The sequence below is a fragment of the Cryptosporidium bovis genome, assembly GCF_009768925.1.
Source record: "Cryptosporidium bovis isolate 45015 chromosome Unknown contig_10, whole genome shotgun sequence".
NCBI lineage: Eukaryota > Apicomplexa > Conoidasida > Eucoccidiorida > Cryptosporidiidae > Cryptosporidium > Cryptosporidium bovis.
In genome coordinates, this window is record NW_027125029.1 from 216,654 (window position 1) to 237,998 (window position 21,345).

General features: G+C 33.2%; 4 protein-coding genes across 4 annotated transcripts; 2 read left to right on the forward strand and 2 right to left on the reverse strand.

Moving 5' to 3' along the window:
* Window positions 1-361: 361 nt before the first annotated feature.
* Window positions 362-2,785, forward strand: FG379_000390 (uncharacterized protein; the record flags this gene model as incomplete). Its single annotated transcript, XM_067325800.1, has 1 exon — window positions 362-2,785. One exon carries the CDS (start codon window positions 362-364, stop codon window positions 2,783-2,785), a length of 2,424 nt encoding a protein of 807 aa, XP_067183344.1.
* A 95-nt stretch (window positions 2,786-2,880) lies between these two features.
* On the reverse strand, window positions 2,881-7,491 carry FG379_000222 (ATP-binding cassette; the record flags this gene model as incomplete). The annotated part of the gene is made up of 1 exon (XM_067325632.1): window positions 2,881-7,491. The coding sequence occupies one exon, from the start codon at window positions 7,489-7,491 to the stop codon at window positions 2,881-2,883; it is 4,611 nt and encodes a 1,536-aa protein (XP_067183176.1).
* Window positions 7,492-9,239: 1,748 nt separating this feature from the next.
* Window positions 9,240-13,427, reverse strand: FG379_000223 (ABC ATpase; the record flags this gene model as incomplete). The annotated part of the gene is made up of 1 exon (XM_067325633.1): window positions 9,240-13,427. The coding sequence occupies one exon, from the start codon at window positions 13,425-13,427 to the stop codon at window positions 9,240-9,242; it is 4,188 nt and encodes a 1,395-aa protein (XP_067183177.1).
* Window positions 13,428-14,483: 1,056 nt separating this feature from the next.
* Window positions 14,484-20,318, forward strand: FG379_000224 (signal peptide protein; the record flags this gene model as incomplete). The annotated part of the gene is made up of 1 exon (XM_067325634.1): window positions 14,484-20,318. One exon carries the CDS (start codon window positions 14,484-14,486, stop codon window positions 20,316-20,318), a length of 5,835 nt encoding a protein of 1,944 aa, XP_067183178.1.
* Window positions 20,319-21,345: the final 1,027 nt, after the last annotated feature.

The following is a 21,345-nucleotide window of genomic DNA, read 5'->3' on the forward strand; positions in this document are numbered from 1 at the left end:
ATTTTTTTGCTTATGAAAGGAAGAAGAGTAAAAATAAAATTATAAGTCAACGTTAGACTTATTGGGTTTTTGCAGGCGTGAATTTGAAATTTCAATTCTGATATAGCACTTATCTCCTTCATCCTTTTTGTTTTTCAAAAGTTGGACCAAGAAACTAAGTGGGCATGCCGCCAAGTGATCTTAAAATTGGTTTTTTAGGTGATCTTTTTTGTAGAAGCTCAAGATTAGTCATTTCATTTCGTCTTTTTACAGATAAACTCTAGAAACAATTTTGTACTGGACTTTATGCAGGTAGTAAATAGGTCAGAGTAAAAGATAACAGTGATATAATAAAAATAGGTGTTTGAAATATAGCGTAATAATGTTTTCGATGAGAAGTGGAATCGTTTTTTTGTTGGGTAGCATTTGTTATTTAATATTTTTGTCTGGAGTTAATGCAATCACTAAAGAGGAGATTTGGAGTTCTCTGCAACAACTTACGTCTGTTAACGGGCCTGCAGAGTGCAGAAAAACCGTTATGGATATTAAGGGAAATTGTCCGGATATTGTACTTAGGACGGCAAAAAATAAGAATGAAATTTTTGACATTTGTCTTGGATTTTTGAGCAAAATAGTAGAAGAATGTGCTCAACCGTCATTTCAAGCAGGTTATACTTTTTTTGAATCAGGAGGTTCCAGTGTGAGATTGGTGGGTGGGACGAAATCAGTTTCGAGGAGTGAAATTAAAAAGATTTTAACTAGATTCTGCCAGGTGGTCGCTAGGAATTTGGAACATCGATTAACAGAATTAAAACCTCCATCAAAATTAACTCCTGGAATAAGTCAACCACCATATCCTTTAGTTCATCCGGGACCAAGTACACCGCCCTACCCGACTGTTCCATATCCTACCATTGGATTTCAATTTCCAACTGGTCCAACTTTACCTCCAATTCCAACATCGCCTCCATCTGGTCCTACATCCCCTCACTCTGAGGAGTGGAAAAAATTAGTTGCAAGTGCTCTTTTAGGTACGGCAAGTAAATACGTTTCAAGAATTCCAACAGTTCCTCATCCTCTATATATGGTTGGAAGGAATGATGAAGAAAAAAAGGTGAATTGTATTAAAGCTTTGAGGAATATGGTAGAGAATAGTGAAAAAACAGGTGAAAGAAAATTTTTGGGTGATAAAATGGTATATACCGTAACTAGTTTAACTGAAAGCAAAGTTCAATTAAGAGAGGAGCTTATAATTGTTATAAATAAAGATGACCCAATGTTAGTTAAAGAAATGATTAAAAAATTCTGTGATGAGTCGTATGGAGGAAAGCCTGTAACAGAGAAACATGGTGAATGGAACAAACTTCATCGTGCTTCACTTTCAAGTGCGGTTGTACAGAACTTGCCTTCTGAGCCTCCAATTTTCTTCGAATTTGAAGAAATTACGGGCTTAGGATTAATGGAGGCATGTAACAAAGTTATTAAGCAGCTAGTATTATCGGCAAGATCTAGGGACCACCAAAGAATAAGTTCAGGTAAATACACAGTTAGTGTTTCGCTCGCTGGATCATATGTTAATTTAGATGGGTTTAAGAGCGAATACAATATCAGGGTTCATTGTAAGGGACAAGGTACTGAACAGGAATTAACTGAGTCCGTAGCCAAGTTTTGTAGAGGTATATACAAGAGACCCGGTGGTGGTGAAAAGGGTAAAGAAAAGCAAAGATTACTTGATGCACTATATAGTCACATTCAAAGGAGCACTGCATTTGGATCTCCATTTAGAGGATTTCCAGTTCAATCACCATATTTTTTAAATAAAGATAGCTACATTTTAAGGTTAGATAGTAATGGGGATACAACTTTAGAAAATAAGATTCAGGTTTGTACGAAGTTTTTAGTTGATTGTTCACAAAGAAGTGAAAGAACTGATGTAATTGAGATAAAATATGGATTTTCGGGATCATATCAACAGACATACGAAGGAGTACTTAAAGGTCAACATTTGAAGATGTATTTAGAGTGGGGACCTCCTGCGGGTAAGGTTGCTCTTGAATTTCCAATGTTAGATTTAAGGAACTTTCCTGGTTACACACTTGAAAAAGTTGCAAGAGACTTTTGTAGCAAAATAATGAGTACATTCACATTTTCGATAAAGGCAACAACACCATACAGTCCAGGGCCATATCAGCATCCTTCACCTTCACCTCCTCCACCTTCACCACCTCCTCCACCTCCACCTCCTTCAGTTCCTTTGCCAATACCTTCAATTCCTTCACCAGTCCCTTCAGTTCCCTCACCAATTCAAACTCCGTATCCAGTTGGTCAGTACAAGTATATTGGAAAAAGACCACCAATTGGATACCCACAGTCATTGACAGAAAAATTGTATGTCCAGGTTCAAGTTACACAATCTGTTATAGCGCATTCAAACGATATATGGTTAAAGTTGTGCCAATACTCAAGCTTTGGTTTTGGTTCAGATAAAATAAGAGGTCTTTCGGGTCCAAGACCGACTTCTTTTATAGCTCCAGGACCAAGGATTGCATTAGAACAAGCTTGTTACAACTTATTTGCAAGCATATACAATTTTGCTTCCAGCTACAGATTATCCTCAGATGAATCCACGTTAGAAGTTTCAAGAAGTATTGCCGTTGATGGGTCGGCTCAGGGACAAGCAACTTCAATAGGAACGTTAAATTTAGTGTTTTACCTCAGTCGAGCACCGAGAAACCTTCCGTATGGTGCCTCAGTTTCAGCTTTGATAGAAATGTTTTGTGAGAATTTCGCAGATTCATCACAATAAAAGGATAGTAATGATGGAAAAATTCAGGTGCTTAAGGTAGAGTTATACAGAAAAAGCGATGGAAGAAAGGCAGTGATAATAACAATGGAAAAAAATTAACGACTTCCATGAACTAGTGAATAGAATAGACTGTGAGGTGATGCCAACAGAATATCTGGACGGTCGAATTCAACAATGTGACCGGAGTTAAGAACGAGAATTTTGTCGTAGTCCAAAACTGTCTGAATACGATGAGCAACAGCTAAAACAGTACAAAAAGCAAATTCAAGGCGAATTGTTTTCTGAACAAGCATATCAGTATGGGGATCAATGGAAGAAGTGGCCTCGTCTAGGAGAACAACTTTGCTTGATCTTAATAATGCTCTAGCAAGACATAAAAGTTGCTTTTGGCCGGTACTTAAAACTTGAGCACCTGAATCCAATATAGTTTCTAACCCATTAGGAAGATTTTTAACAAAATTATATAAATGTGATTTCTGTAAAGCCTGTTCTATTTCTTGATCTGTATGTTGCTGTAGAGGATCTAAATTAAACCTGATTGTGCCTGAAAATACTACAGGTTCTTGTGGAATAATAGAAATTCTTGTTCTAAGATCAAATGTACCAATTGATGATATATCGAGTCCATCTATCTTAACCAATCCATTTTCCGGATCAATTAACCTAAGAATCAGAGAGAATATACTACTTTTACCCGCCCCTGTTCGTCCTACAATTCCTATCTTCTCACCTGCTTTTATACAACACTTAATTCCATCAAGTACTGGCGGTAATTCTGGTTTATAACGCAATCTCAAATCTATAATCTCGATTTCGCCTTTATTCGGCCAGTCAAAAGGAGGTCTGCATGACTCTATCACTGGTTTAGGTTCCAATGGAGTTGTTTCAGAGTATTCTTTTATCCTCTCCAAACCTACCATCACTCCCTCTATCTCACCTAATACACGAGTTCCAAAGTTAAGACAACTTGAAACGGATAGAGCAAATGTCATTGCAGCCCCAAAAATCCCAGCAGTAGATGGATCTTTTGATACTGCTATTACACCAAAGGTACCTGCTATAAAAACCGCTACACAACCCATCATCTCTAAACGAATAAAAAGCCAACGATAGGCGTTCTCAACATGGTATCTTATACGACTATCGGCCCTAACCGCATCATCCATGCGTCTTATAAATCGTTCTTGGGCGTGAAAAGCTCTTATTGTTGAAAGCCCATCCACTGTGTCCACCACATGCGAAAGAATTGGCGCCTGGTAAACCACAGACAATCTCTCACACTGTCTCAGCATTGGTGCATACTTCTTGGATACTTGGTAAAATAAATATGCCAAAGGTGGAACACAGAGTAAAAATGCGGGAATAACTCTTGAAACTGAGATTGTAATGACAAGTATTTTCGCAGCTGCAATCAACAAATCTCCAATATTTCTTGGAAGGGCGTCATCTAAATTAGATAAATCTGTTGTAAAGCGCGTTAAGATTTTTCCAACAGGAGTTACCTCGAAAAAAGAAAGGCTTGTATACCGTAATCTCCATAGTAGTTTGTTGTGGAACACACGAGAGGCATTTAAACCCCCATTTCTGACCAATAAGGAGGATGAAATGTGAAGAAGTGCGTATAGGGCGGTGAGTAAAGCATAAAACATGACTGGACGCGCCCAATCTATCTTAGAACCCGATGGCCCGCGCCATTTGGCCAGCCAAAACATGTTTCTAGAAAACACAAGTCCAGCCGCTATATTGCATAGTAAAACCCCAAACATGTTAATCACTCCCCATTCCTTTAAGTAAGCTTTGTATATCTTTTTTGATACACTGCTTAGTTCAGTCAGTTCTTCTGGTACATTAATGCATATTTTATCATTGTTTCTCCCATCTGCAGATGCTTCACTGAATAAAGATCCGCTTTCTTTGCGTCTCTCATCTCCGTCTCTTCTATAGTGGTGTCTCAGTTCTTCCCCACTCATACGAACAGATGCCGTTCTACCTTTCCCAAAACTTGCTGAAGGCCTATCGTTTCTTCCTGGGGTCGAAGTCACTAAGGCATCAAGAATGTCGACAGCAACAACATCGTCTACAACCCCAGTGCGAGTTGCTTTTGGTGGAATCTGTGTTTGCTCCTTTTGGTCAAAATGGGAAGCGTCCTCTGAACCACTGGGAAAGGTTGAGGGGAACCCTCTCAAGGGCTCATTGTCAAATGTATGGCACTGGTCGAACATACGGAGGTCATGTGAGTTTAAGGAATAACGGCTAGCTGTTTCACTCTCGGTTTCTTCAGCCAAAAGAAGCTCTGATGCAAGTTTCTTAAGAACAGGGGCTGGGACATCAATAGGAGAACCAGAATAAACTTGACGACGTTTTGTAGGGTCAAATAAAATAATTTGATCTACATTGGGAATAATTTCAAGTTTATGAGTAACTAATATAACGCATTTGTTTGAAAGAAGACCACATATGCAGTTTCTAAAAATATGTGCTGACACATGACTGTCAACTGCACTTAAACAGTCATCCAACACATAAATATCTGCTTTTTGATAGACTGCTCTCGCCAAACTTATTCTTTGACGTTGACCACCAGAAAGATTTAGTCCTTTTTCACCAACAAGTGTTCTATCTCCTTCTGGAAGTATCTGAAAATCCATCCACAAAGCACAAGCCTTTATAACTGCGTCATACCAAACAGGATCAAAGGCTGCTCCAAAAAGTATATTATCTTTAATTGTACCGGTCTGTACCCACGGCACCTGAGCCACATAGGCCAGCTTCCCACTTTTGAGTATTTTACCTTTATATGGCGCAATCTCACCTATGATAGCAGAAAGCAAACCTGTTTTTCCACTCCCAATTGGGCCCAATATTGCTATTATTTCTCCAGCTGCAGCCTTAAAAGATACATCTTTAAGCATTAAATGACCATCCGGCCAATATAGGTGTACGTCCTCAAATGACACGGACCCGCGCGAAGATATTGTGGGGCATGTATACTGCGTGGGCAGTACCTTTGCAGACCCAAGACTCACCGTTTGTTTGGGTTTTGGTGCATCTTTTACTGCAGGAGGTGAAGTTTTTTCTGATACAATTAGAAAATCTCTAATTCGTGTGCACGAAAGAAGTATATCATGAAAAGATGCGTAGGAAAATGGGAGTGAGGATAGGGCAAAACTAAGTGTTTCAAAAAGTCCCTCTGCAAAAAATACGGTCGCAGGGTCCAATGGGTGTCCCGCCAAGGCATAGAAAATGCATGTTACCAATGTAGCCTGCATTGTGGTGCTATATATTCCCATAGAAAGAGCTCTGTATGTTCCTTGTTTGAGCAAACTAATTAATTCTCCATCTCTACAGTCAGATATTTTCTTTGTAAAGCATTCTTCCCAGGCATATGATTTGATTATTTTAATATTTGAAATGTATTCGTTTGCATACCTTATTCTTTGGTCTTGCAAAAATAGATAGGGACGTCTTTCTAGTGCTCTGAAGTACAAAGCAGATACACTAAAAACAACGTTTAGTATAACAACCAGAACGCCAAACAGTGCGGAAAATCCTAGTTGTGAGCATAAACATATAGTTGAGGCTGCTAATAGAAAGGTCCCAGAGTAAAATAAATGAGCAGTAATGAGTCTATTAAATCTACAAACGTCATTTCCAATCAAATTTACAAAACTCGTTCCCTCTGAAATAGCTTTTGAATTCTTTGTAGATTGTGATAATGGTGAACTTTCAAAAGAGATTCCTCCATTAAAACCTATTGAACCCATTCTCATTAGTTTTCTATATAACACTCCAGACATAAGGCTTCTTAAATATCTACCAAGGTCATTTACAAGTCTGTGTTCCTGCTGTTTAAGCAGTGGAGATATTATTGTCAAAAAAGTTAGTAGCAGTACAAAACACATTCCTTCCTTTAGTATATTGTTTGACACATTATTTGTGGTTGGCGGGTTACCTGTACTGACTCCCTGCATGCATAATAGTAATTTCCTAAAAACTATTGACTGAGCCAAAACACAGGAATCAGCAAGAACAACCAAACAAAAAATACCTAAAAAGTGCCACTTAAATGTATAGAACAAAACTTTTATAAGTGAAGGATACTTTTTGAGTGACGATTTTTCTTTAATATAAACTTTATCCATTTCTTTTGTATTCAGCAATACTTGTTTTTGGTGTTGATCCTTTGTTTCAGATCCCAACAGCTGGTCACTCTCGCTTTTGATATCGTAATAGCTATTGTCTGTTGCCTCCCTTTTAAGTGTGGATTCACTATCCTTATTTTTATCTTCAGAACCAACTGTCTTGCTCTTTGATGAATCATCATAGTTGCAATCATTTACCTTGCATTTGTTCATTTCTTCATTCCAGTAATATGTAAAGTTCCTAAGCTTATATCTTGGAGTATCAAATTCTGGAAGCTCGTAAAAATCACCTATCTGAAGACAAGAATTATAAGCCTTATCCATAATAGGTGTGAGCCAAGAGAATGTAAGTCTTGACAGCCAAGTTATTTTTGACTCTTTCACAGGACCTATTTGATCATAATTCATTTTTGAATTCGGATTTTGTTTCAACATATTCAAATCGAAATCGTAATCGTTGCATTTATCAACTTGGCTGTCAGTTACAACCGAAATGCGTTGATAACCACGACCGCTTACAGAGTTATTTATTTTATCATAACTTTCTGTTCCACTACTCTCCATGGTAATTATTATGTTTCAAAAGTAGTCTAAGTGTCCATTAACTAATTATTATATACTCGCCTGGCGGCACCAGTCTTATTGTTATTTCCGCCATTCCCTTCCAAGTAAGTTGCTGAAAAATTTCTTTCATCTTGTCATATACTTATTGAGTATCATTAATAAATGAATGTGCACATAAATTATATCGCTCAGTTACTGATTAGTTAACCTTTCATGTTGTGTTGTATAAATATCTGAATCTTAAAGTAAAACTGGCATTGATGACTCCCTAATGGAACATTTTTATCCTTTATATCGTTTCCATCATCTCTATTTTTGCTACTTTGAAAATTCATTTTAATCTTTAGAGATGTAGTAACTTTTTACTAAATTTGTTCATGTAAATCCGCCTACTTTTTAGAATTAATCTGTAAATAGGTGATACCGGACTTGAAGTAGTTCGATTTCAAAATTCTTATGTGAAATTAAAATAAGAGAAGTCAAGATCTAGCAAAGGATCAATTTTCGTAAATAAAGTGAGATGCAAAAAAAGGAAATTAATATGGATATATGACGGCAGTAAGACGGCGTTTGAATATAAATATAATAAATTTCACATAAATTCTAAGCTAATATAAAAATTATCAACAAAATGGATAGTGTATATACTTTTCTTATATGAGTTTATTAGTATTCAACAAAATTTATTGGTCTAATTTACATAATCTGACACATTTTAGAGTTTTTATTATTATTATACTTCCTTTTTAATACAGTAATTAATACTGATTTCAAATAACTTGTTTGTTGCTTTAGGTTAATTGTTGTAAGACTTATGAGGAATGAGTGAAAAAACAAATTTATAGGTAATTAAACAAAAAATACAAGTATACAATAAAATATACATGATAATTCTTGTGGATAAATATATATAGTGCATGCATGCATACACATGCAAAGTAAATATGTACTGAGTAAATGGTTAATTTTATAAAAGATATATATTCACTAATGGGTACAGTTTATTATTAATATTTTTCCTTATTATAATAAGAAAGGAATTGGCAGTTGCTATTTTCTGACTGAATACATTATACTTCACCTTAAATTATATTCAGAGTGGCAAAAATAGGCAAAGTGTATTCTGTAATTTGTTCAAGGTGTTCAGGAATTACTGACACTATGGAAAGTTCGAAAAATGAAATTTGTTCAAGTAATATTGTAACATCAATAGAAACATTATTTCCAGCAACACCTCCGAATACAAGAGTAACAACAAAGTCGTCAAAATCAGAGAGTAATGTTTAATTAAAAAAAGTACATCTGAATGATTAACGAAATATATTCACAAATTGTGGGTATTTATTGTTCCGTTACTTGTGTATTTCCAGAATTTGTTTATTTCTACAGACATGAAAACAACACTAGTGTTTATATTTATAAACATACTTTTTTTGTGTAAAATCAAACAAAAAATGAGGTTAAACGATAGATAGCTACAAAAAGATATTTATTATTACTCGTAACATTTTTCTCATCTCAGTGTATTTATTCTCGTATTTGAGTGTATTTTGCGATTCTTTCTTCAACTTTGTTGATGTTATGTAAATAAGATAAAGGAATAGCAGCTACAAATATCAACACACTGAGATATATAATAGTTATGATTAGAAAGAGATTAAATGGGAAATAATTAACAGTTGTAAATAAACATATATATTTCTACTTGTTTAATTAAATTATGCAAATAAAAATAAACACAGCTTACATTATATTGTTGAGGAAGCAAGTAATTTGAATGTACTATTTGGATTATTTAGTAGTTCCTCGGGAGAATTGAATTCAATAATTTTACCAGAATCAAGAACCATGATTTTGTCGTAGTTAATTACAGTTTTAATTCTATGAGCAATAGTGATTATTGTTGAGTCTTTAAATTCTTTTGAAATAGTTTCTTGAATTAAAGAATCAGTATATACGTCTATAAAAGACGTTGCTTCGTCTAAAAGTAGTATTTTTGATTTCTTCAAAACGGCCCTTGCCAAGCAAAACAATTGTTTAATTCCAACACTAAGTGTACCACCACCTGACACAAAAAAATGATCAAGTTTGTCAGGAAGAGCCATAACATAGTCGTAAATATGAACCCTTTTAAGCACATTATACAATTCATCGTCAGTAAATTGATTGTTTGGATCCAAATTAAAACGAATACTTCCAGTAAATATGATGGGATCTTGAGGTACAATAGAAATACGATTTCTAAGTTCGCGTACTGGAATTGAAGCGGTGTCAACACCGTCAATTAATATATTACCATTTGAAGGATTGTACAATCTTAACAACACAGTAAACAAACTACTCTTTCCTGCTCCTGTTCTTCCAACAATTCCAACTCTTTCCCCATGATTTATATTAAAACTAATATTTTTAAGAATGTAATTCATTAAATTTGGATCGAAACTTAAATAAACGTTTTTAAATTCAATTCTACCTTTTTCAGGCCAATTTGGATGAGTTAGTTTACCGTTATTGTCATCGAGGTTTCTCTCATTAAAGATAGAGACCTCAACTAATTCGGAATCTGTATAGTTCCTTATTCTTTCAAAGCCAACCATGTCGGCTTCAAACTCCCCTAGGGTGAAAACAGTGTACCTTAACCAACCAGGCAAAGTAACAGCAAAGGATAATATTGTTCCAAAAATACCAGCGTAGTTTTTGTTGCAACATGATAAAAGTACACCAAATGTACCGGAAAAAACCAGTGTAATAGAAGCAATAATTTCTAAACGAAGGTTTAACCAACTATACGCCGTATCAACATGGTATCTTACATTGCTTAGTAATAGGACAGAGTTGTCTAGCTTTTTTGTCAACATGTCCTCTGTGTTAAATGTATGTATTGTAGTTAGTCCCATAATTGTTTCAATAGTATGAGAGGTTATAGGAGCAGATAAAGCAGCAGATCTTCTCTCGGCCTGACGAAGTATTGGCGGATACTTTTTAACTATACAATAGAATGCATAGAATAATATTGGAAGACAAACAAAGAATTGTGGAGTTATAAATCCCGTAGAAATTAAAATAATGCCACAGGTAACTACGGCGATTGTCGCATTATTAAAATCAGTAGGTAGTAACTCGTCTACATTAACAAGATCTGATGTAAATCTGTTCAGTATACGTCCTATTGGAGTATTTTCAAAAAATCGCAGAGGAGCATTTTCAATGTGTTTTAAAAGTTTATCGTGGAATTTATTTGACACATTTAATCCGCCAAGTTTAAAGAATCCAGTCGTAGTTACAACAACTATTGGAAATATCACAGAAAGTGAAACAAATAATCCAAAGTAAAATCTCCATTCCAATTCGTAGAAGTGTTCGGTCCAATATCCAACATAAAAACTAATTAATATGTTTAAGAGCGTACTTATAAATCCAAATGAAAACGCTCCTATAAGGTAATATTTGTTATATGAACGCATATATTTTACATAAGTTCCTAATGTAACGATACCCTCAACGTCATCTTCCTCTAAGCTAATATGCTTCATATTTTCGGTACTTTTGTTTGAATTTTGATTATTAGTCTTAAAATATGGCTCGATATTGTTTTTGTCATTGTTACTGTAGTTACTTACAATGTCGTTATCAATGTTACTTCCACTTGTATCTGCATCTCTTACATTTTTACTTAATTTGATATCCTCGAAAATTCGTCTAAATTCGGAAATTTTCGTAAGACCTTTTGGATCACCAGAGTATATTGGACACTTTTTTGAACCATCTAAAAGTAAGACATAATCCATATACGGAACAATATCCAAAAGATGAGTTGCTAGAATAACGCATTTGTTTTTCAGTAATCCAGTAATACAATTTTTAAATATTTGAGAGGAAACATTGCTATCAACGGCACTAAGACAATCATCAAGTACATATATTTGAGAATTTTTGTATACAGCTCTGGCTAGACAAATTCTTTGTTTTTGACCACCAGATAAGTTGTTCTCTTTACCACCAACTACTGTCTGATCGCCATTTGGAAACAGTTTAAAGTCTTCGGTAAGAGAACAAGCGGATATAACTTGATCATACCACTTCTGATTGAATTCAGATCCGAATATAATATTTTCCCTAATTGTGCCTGTAAATATCCAAGCCAATTGAGGAACATAAGCAGTACTGCCTTTAATACCAATAGAACCTTTTGTAGGAATTATTTCATTTATAACAGAAATCAATAATCCACTTTTTCCGCAACCAACTGGACCTATTATTCCCATTAACTCACCCGATTTTAGTTTAAAGTTTAAATTATTTAGTAGTAAATGACCATCTTTCCATCTAAGTTCAACATTATTGTAACACACTAAACCTGAGTGATCGTTTATCTCGTTTTTGCTAAAAGAACAGTACAAATTATTGTAAAAATCGTTTTTGTTTACGGTTTCTTTGTCTTCAAGCAACAAAAACTCTTTTATTCTTTCACAAGATAAAATTAGATCTCTAAATAGAGCATATGATTTTGGGAACGAAATTACAACCTCACTAACCGCATCATAAAAGACAAGAGCAAAGAATATGTTTGCTGGATCTATCTTCTTTCCCATGTACTTTAACATTAATATAGTTATTAGTGTTGAATGTAAAACAACAGCGTGACAAAAAGTAGATAAAGACCAGTAAATCCCCTGGAACAACAAACTAGATATCTCATTTATTCTGTATTTGTTTATTTCTTTAACAAAACTCTCTTCCCACGAGTATGATTTAATGATTTTAATACAACTCAAGTATTCAGAAGTAAGCAATATTCTTTTGTCTCTTATCTCTGAAAATGATTTTCTTTCATAAACTCTGTAATTCAAGGATGTTACACTCCATGCTATATGAAACCCCATTATTAACATTCCTGCTAAGCCTGGAACACCCAGAACAAAGTATAAGGAGAAAAGCGAAATAATGATTGAAACTACTCCTGAATAAAATTCGTGGGAGTTATAGAGCCTGCTGAATCTAGAAACATCATTGCTTAGAAGATTAACTACACTACCAAACAATCCATTTGTATCGTTTGCTGCACTTTCTGATAATATAGATGCAACAGAAAGACGAGTCCTTTTAATGCTATTATCATTGTCACCACAATAATTGTTATTTGAATTGTCCCTGAACATATTTGAATCCATTTTCAATACTTTTCTATATACTACTCCAGTCATTAGAGACCTTACATTTCTGCCAACCCTAGTTACCAATCTAGTCTCCTGTTGCCTAAAAACGGGAAAGAGTATATTCACCATTGTCATTATCATTACTATAAATATGCCATCTTTTGCTACTTTTCTGTTAAATCTCTGAGGTACCACTCCTATTAACAAAGCCCAAGTAGGTATTTCTGTATTAGTTTCATTTTCAATATTAAAGTCAACAAAATAGTCATTCATAGACTGTATCTTGGTTAAAAGCAGCCTAATTAACAATATTTGCATGGTTATTAGCAAATTTGATACTATTACAAGAAAAAGCACAGAATAAAATTCTTTCTTAAAACAGTGATAAAGTGCCTTTACCAACGATGGGTTCCTCTTGTCAATGTATTTAACATTATTATACAAATCAAAAGAATTATCCTCGTTGCTTAAAATGGTAGTTATTTTTTTCCTATTCAATTCCATTTTCCATACCTCTTCAAAAAAAGGAACTAAAAATTCTGGTGAACTGCTGTTAATAGGCAATTCATAATATTCATCCAATTCAAGTACGTGGTCGCACGCATCCTCTAGCTTTGGAGTAAACCATGAAAATGTCAATTTCGAAAGTATTCTTGCATTTACTTCAGGAGTTATTTTTCTAGGTTTTTTATCCATGTCAAATTCTGATTCTGCCTCTGCCACATTGTTGGCTAACGGTTTATAGCCTTGATTTACACGTGAACCGTTCTCATTTGGCATTATATATACATATATGTCCACTCAAGCTAATTTAATCCCATGAAAAAGAAAAATATCCTAGATTTAATCTCTCTCACCACTTAACCTTATCTGTATTTTAATTCAATTTTTTTGGTTTGTCCAAATCGTATTTTATATTTTCAACACTTTTTTTGGTCCAATATCATTGTACTCGGTACCGCCTATTTAGGCGCCATTTACAAAAATTGTAACTGCAAATTAGATTGCCTATAGTTGGGTGTGTATAGAGGTTTAAGATAATAGTTATCCTTTAAAGGGCAATAAAATTGTAGGACATCCAACAGGACGACCAAATTACTGGTATTGCACAGATAAGTTTGCACTTTGAGAGAATGTTTTTATCGAATTTATTGTGAAGCAAACTAAATCTCAATATCTTTTCTATGTATAAACAAATAATTAGGGATTGAGAATCGAAAAGAATACGGTTCATCGGGGGCAAATGAATATGAATTGTACAAATTAATCTTTTTACTTATCTTGTAATTCGTAAAAGCACATTTAAATTTCTTTTATACAACAAACCGTGACATTGTTTTTTCCCCTCTTTGGCATAAGTCTTGTTTTGACACTTACTATTTAGCCATACATCTTAAAACATCGCTGCCGCCAAAAAATCCCCGCCGTTTGTACCCCCACAGTGTAATATAGGCATGCAATTTAAAAGTGAATTCAGGATTATTATTAATAAAGATAGGAAAATACATGCATAAGTGGTAAACAAATAAAGATAAGATAAAGTAACGCATTGATGGGTTAAAGGGTAGTGTAACACACAAGAAATAGGAAGTGATAGAGCAGTTGTTGCATTTGAGTGTAAATATAATTCATTAATTTTGTTTTTCCGAAAAACGAGATACACTGGTTAAGAATTTAACAGTTTAAAGGTAATTTTATAATGAAAGAAAGGGTTAATATGATTTATAATTTGTTAGTATATTTTTGACTAAAAGTATACTACATAGTAAATAGGTTTTTAAGTTGGTGTAGTTACACAAATATTGGTATGTGAATGAGTTTTAAACGAGGTCAAAAATGAAATTAACTATAGCGAGAAACTCATACAAAAGTTTTATTGTGGTAGCAACGCTGACTTTGGTAGGATTTAATTTGATTAATAATGTGTTATCGGGAGGGGCAGAGAACACAAAATTCGTTGATAAAATAATAAGAAACTGCCCTAAGGAATTTACATATTCAGTATTAAGGGAACTGTTGGAAAATGGTTCTTTAACTGTTGCTAAAAAAATAGTGGATTCCCTTGAATTTAATGAGAAAGAAGTTTTATATGGCTTAAAACAAATAGATACAGATACAGATGTAAATGAAATGAAAATACTTTTACCTGATATAAATAATATAGGAAAGGAGAAAATGACGGTATTGAATGATTTTTTATCATATGGTTATTACTTTGACTGTAGGGACATTAAAAAAAGTTCAAATTTTCTGTTTTGGATAGTTAGACATTTGGAATTAGAGTTTGTATCAGCAGCAGAAGTGTTGAGCATAATTAAGAATGTACTGGTAGAAGGAAGTTCCAGGTTTGGAGTAAAGAGTTTTATTCCAATAGAAACAATAAAGAGTGTGAAAATGTCTGATATAATAGCTCAAAATAAGAATGATAAATACCCCTCTGTAGCACAAATAAATAGTGCAATAAAAAGATTTACTTCAACAAAAAGATTTATAGACCCAAATGGGCCACTAGATCTCCCAGATATAATGAATATACCAAGAGCATCACTAGAAGACAAGAGGTTAAGAGGTAAGATATATTTGCTTCAAAAAAGTGGTTATTTTCCAGATATTAAGGAAAAATCTCAAATGCACACAATTAGATATATTATTAGAACAACAAGATACTATTTAAATAGATACATATCACCAGAATTAATATATAGTATGTGGAGTGTTGTTTACAATGCAATGACAGGATTAAAACTACCGGAATATCAAGTTGAGATGGATTTGTTTATATTAAAAAAAACCAATTCAGATACTTGGCCACACGAAGCAGATGTATTAGATGCGATTTCATATTCACTGAACTATCATGGAATAAATACAAAACCGTTGAGTATTCACTCAGAGTGGTATAACAAATTAAAGAAAGGAGGTTATATGTTAAGTTTTCCAAGAAATGTTAAGACAGCAAGGTGGTTTTGTCGTTTTTTTCAACACAATTTACACATATTTATAAATCCTTATTTGCAGTTTAGTATATGGAAAAAGGCAGTACAAAATTTATTAGAATTAAATTTGGGTCAAATAAATATCTCAAATGACAAATGTTTTTTTAGGGAGGATCCTAAATTCCCCTGGCCTAGCTGTCATAAAATAAATAAAGATGATCCAAATTATTTGCCGTTTGAACACGATAGAGTTCTAGATAATTTAAGTTATGAGTTTTCAAGATTAATACATAATATAAATCCAAGTTATCCTTTTAGTGATATATGCGAGGTAACTAGAAAATTATTATTGTCTGGATCATATAGAAGAGAGGTAAGGCAACCAACTAGCAGAGTTAAACATACAGTGAGAATGAGAAAACTAGAGAGAAAAATATACTTAAAACGTTTAGTTCATAATTACAATTCAAATAAAATAAATGAACCTTATATAGGCCCAAGCAACGAAATGCTTTTCTTTTTTAGACATTATATTGAAAATGATATTAAAATATCTGATAAGGTTATAGACAGAGTTGTAAATGAGAAGTTCATGGACGAGGATTTGGAAGATTTAATTAAAACTAGGAATTTTATCTTAGATTGCACAAGAATATATAGTTCGCTTCCACTGAGGGAAGAATGGAATGACCAAGAGATAAAAGAAATACCTGCTAGAGGTAAAAAAGCAATAAGTATAGCGTGTGGTCAACTATTTTACGCAAAACCAAAGTGCAGATTTGATTTAATACCTCCTTATCATCCCTCTAGGGATTCAACTGACATGCTTTCAGGTGAATTTTCGCTGAGAATATTCTCTTATTTAAGAAGTATAGGAATACTTAATGTGCTTCCAGACCAATTTTGTGAGGATTCAATCAGAGTTTTGGCCAATATATTCGGAATAGAATCTAAAGTAATAGAGAGAATCAGGAAAGCGAATTTGAGAAGATTGAAATCGAGAGAAAAGGCAATGATAAATGGTTTATTAAAGTTTAAGACATTGAATAGAAATGAAATACATGTTTCAAATGTCAAAAAAATGAATGAAATGCTTGATAGGATCATAAAGTTAAAGTTGCAGGATAAATTAGGAATAAAAACAGGCGATTCTTTTGATTTTGAAGATGGTCAGGAGTCTAGGCGTCATTTTGGAATACGAGATGATTTTCAAAAGTGGGAAATAGATGAATTGCAGGATTTGGTAAATTTAAATAAAAAATTTAAATTTTATAATTCATTTAAGAAATTTCCAGTTCACAAATTTAAAAGAGTTTGTGAGAACCAATTAGATAACCTTGCACTTAGAATAGATGGCATATATTCCTATATGAATAAAAGGAAATTGGATAATAGTATTAAAGAAAAAGAAATAGTTATGAGTAAGAGAAACAAGGAAAAGAAAAGTCTAAAAAGTATAACAAATGATAATATTTCAAAGGATATCACATACGAACTTTGCCTTAGTTTGGGAACTTGGCAAGAATCTATAAGAAAGAGGGTTAAGAATTATATTGAATTCTTATGGTTAAAAATGAATAATAGAAACACTGATTTTAGATATTCAAATATGTTTTCATTAAAGTTGGGTTCAGAAGCAGAGTTCTTAACAGAAAAAGGTGTAACTAGAGATATGAACATCGGAAAAGAAACAGAAATATCAAAATTATCATATGAGCCAACTGCAAGTGTATTTTATACAAACTTGAGTACGAGTTTAAGGGAGAGATTTCCACAATATGAATTTAAATTACCAAATACAGAACCGCTTGAACCTGAAGTTAAGCGTTTAAGAAAGCTGGGGTATGAATGTCAGTTTAGACCAAATAAAAATGATGGTATGCTGATGGCAGAAGAGTGTATAAAGTATCTTTATCGTTATGGTTTATATATTCTAAATGGGATAGTTTTGGATATTAATATACTTTATGATGCTTATTTAAAGGCATTTCGTGATACTGGAATGGAATTAATTACTTTTATACCAGATTCACTTCCAATTGAACTGAAATATTCTTTAGTTAAAACAAGTCTAAATGATTATAATTTCCATAGATTTGAGTCATTATGCTCCTTAAATGAGATAGATTCAGATGCAATATGGAGCCAACTTTTTAAAACCGTCGAATCTATTTCGACAGATATGATTATAAATCTCCATTCATTTGGTTTAATATTGCCAGGAACAGACGATTCCTTATTGTTCCCTAAAAGAACACAAATTAGGCATATATGCGAATTCGTATTAAGTGTTTTAAATCCAAATAAATTCACTATTGAAAATGAGGATATTGGTGGTGATGGCAACAATGCAGGATTTTTCAATGGTCAAATTAGAAAGCCCGAATATATCAAAGGCTACGTTTGGCATGAAGTAAACAAGGTATCTTCTGCTTCAGTACTTAATGTGTCTCAAATTGCAAATAGGAGATTCTCAAGGGCATTAATGACTGTGTACTTTGTTCAATCTTGTATAAGCGAGTATATGTTAAAATTCAAAGGACTTCATTATATAATTGCCGCAATATTATGTAGAAAAACGAAAGAATGGAGATCATGTGATGAACCTATGAATAATGACATGAAATACAACTATTTATCAGATGTTACATTAGAAAAAACCATGGAGGAAAAGGTTGCAAAAAGATTAATTAAAGGAGTATTCGTTGACATTATTTCTTTTGAGTTGCTAGAAAGAGCTATTGTTCATTTATGGATAAACAGGAATATAAGCATTCCAGATGATGTGATGCCCATATCATATAAAAGGTTCTGTCAAATATCTGTCAGAATTTATGATTATCTTACCTCCCAAAGATTTGATAACTTTAATGATGCTTGCATACATAGCCTTGAGGTCGATAATATGTTTAGAAAAGAACAAGATGGTGAGATTTATACAATCAAAAGGAGTCTTGCAACAAAAATTTGCTCAGAAACATACTGGGGGCAGGAATGCAGTAATAGTAGTGTTATTACTGAATCTGCATTGTTATTACATAAAGAGGTATCTAATATATTAAAGTCTTCAATGCATGTTTTGCCCTTGGCGCCTTTCTGTAACTTGTCATATGAAATGGCATTTAGTAGGGATCCAATTACTCTTTGTAGTGGCAATAAGGGTTTAAATGATAAGGTGAGAGCAAGAATAGGAACAGTGTTATATTCACGTCCCGAATATGAGATAGAAAAGGAAATAGAGGATATAAAGAAGAAAGAAAATATAAGACTATATTATGGTGATGTTATGCCACCAGAAAAGGATCCAAGTGGTATTTTGGGAAGTGTGTTAAGAACACATTCATTGGTAAATTTGTATGTAGAGGGTTTAAAAGGGATTTGTGAGAAAGCGCCCGTTTCAATAAGGGATTGCTCACTAATAGAAGGATTTAAGGAAAGGCATTTTAGTATATTTGAGAATAAAGAAAGATCTTTAAAGTTAAATGAGGAGAGTTTGAGACTTTTTTATCCACAAATAAAGAAAAATAATAGAGATGTATTTTATAATGATATACCAGTTAGAGTTGCAACATTTGTTGATATTTGTGAATTGGGAGTATCAACTTTTGAGTTGAGTAATGAGTTGTTTAATACAGTTTGTGTTGCATCTTTTGGACGAAATAGCAAATCAAGAGGTGCGAAAACAGAAGTAGCAAAGTTTGGAGAAATGGTCGAGCATTATGGTCCAGAGAAAAAAAAGTATGGTGAATGGGCGTCGAATATATTATACTGTAGTTCAACATCAAGATGGAAGAGTTGTTCAGAATGGTCAGAAAGAAATATTGCAAAGTTTGACAATGTAGAAACACTAAAGTTATCGAAGAATTATATGAATACGACTCCTTTGTTAAAGGCAATGATTGATTTTATGACAATATTTATAACATCTAATATGTCAATATTTCTCTCAGGAGCAAATACACAGTTAATATCAGAAGATAAAGATGATTTGAGGTACATATCTTATATAAAGGAGAATTACGATTTTTTTTGCGAGGCGTCTGTGAGATTATATACATATAATGAATTAATAATATCTAATAAATTTGAGAAAGACGTTATAATATCACTAAGGGGAAACGACGTGTCCTATTCTGAGATAAGAGGAGAAAAGGCTAGTTTTGGTGTGCCGTATTTATTTTTTAACTTTGATTGCCCAAATACACTCTCGAAGCAAATATCAAACTTTATGGACAAAATTGGTGATGGTCACGACCCTCCCAAACAACTTGGTAATGACGATTTAATATTAGAATTTAGTGTCAGGGTCTGCAGAAAACACTTTTCTTGGATGAATTGTTTATTCTCAGAAGAAATATTAAATGTTTACAGTCCAATTGAAATAAGCACATTTGAATATGTTGCTTCTGCCATGTATAATGAATATATTGTATCCGATTTAATTAAAAGAAAGTCTATTAAGAATAGCAATATGAAAACAAGGCCTTTAATGGAAGAATTTAATGTTTTTTGTAGAATATCCACAAATATTATTCCTAGGCAACCAAATATAATGAGCAGACATGAAATTGAATTTGAGATTATAAATACTTTGCCTAATAATATGAAAAAATTTGGGCAATTTATAACCAATGCTTTCATTGATTCTTATAAAAAGTATAATAGAGGAACGCAATTTCTAAGGAGCAGACAGACGCTTAAAGACAAAAAATCCGACGGTTTTTCATTTACATGATAATATCATTTAAGACTTTAATATGTTTTTGTTTTTTTTCAATTGTTGTTTTCATAATTTAAGTAATTTAGCTTTGTATCTAATTAACTACGAAGGTAACTAAGTTTGAATGAATAAATTAAGTATTATTCTAGAGTTCAAGTATGTATATATAAAAATCCCTGTCAAGGCTTTATTACCACTTGAACATGGTACATAGTTATTTAAGGCTTCTTTATCTATGGGCAATTCCGCCTTCACTTCAATATATAAACTCAAATCGCGTATAATAGTATAAGGAAAGGATCTTACTGACTCAAGGTCAGTGGCAAACAATGATTCATGGAGCATTTAAAGCATCAACTGGAGGATGACTGATCTCAGTTATCGCAGGGAATCGCACTAAAATTGAATATGTACAGGAAAAACGTACAAGTTATTGACTCTATTACGTTTAATAGTGGTAGCATGCATGCAACTACAGTCACAAATACATTAAATACATATAACACACGTATACCTGTGCAAAAATCGCAAAATGCTATTAATACAATAATTACTGATTTCACATCACATAGCTTATCTTCTAAACGAAAAACGGGAGGAAAGAAGACAAATTTCTGCATTTAATAGGCCATAGTACTCTTCACTCGCTATAAAGGACTCCCATATTAATTAATCAATATTAAATAATTATATTAATTGTGGGGGCAGTGGCGCCTTAGATCCTATTGGTGAGGCAATCTAGTGGGGTGGGGGGTAGATATGGGGATACTAATTTTTAGATTAATCGGGGTTAAAATATAAATATAAAAAAAGTCGAGAGGCGGTATTAACATAATATATTATATATATGTCTATCAAGATAAAGTGGAAAGTAAATGTGAATAATAGTTTATTTTTAAATATTAATAAGGATAGAACAAGGATTGTACTCTTTGTTTTTAGATATATATGCAAAGCTCATTAAGTTTTAGAGATTAGGGAATCGGGAAAAATAAAATAAAGCAAATAGACTAGACTCGATTTAGAATAGCAATAATATAAT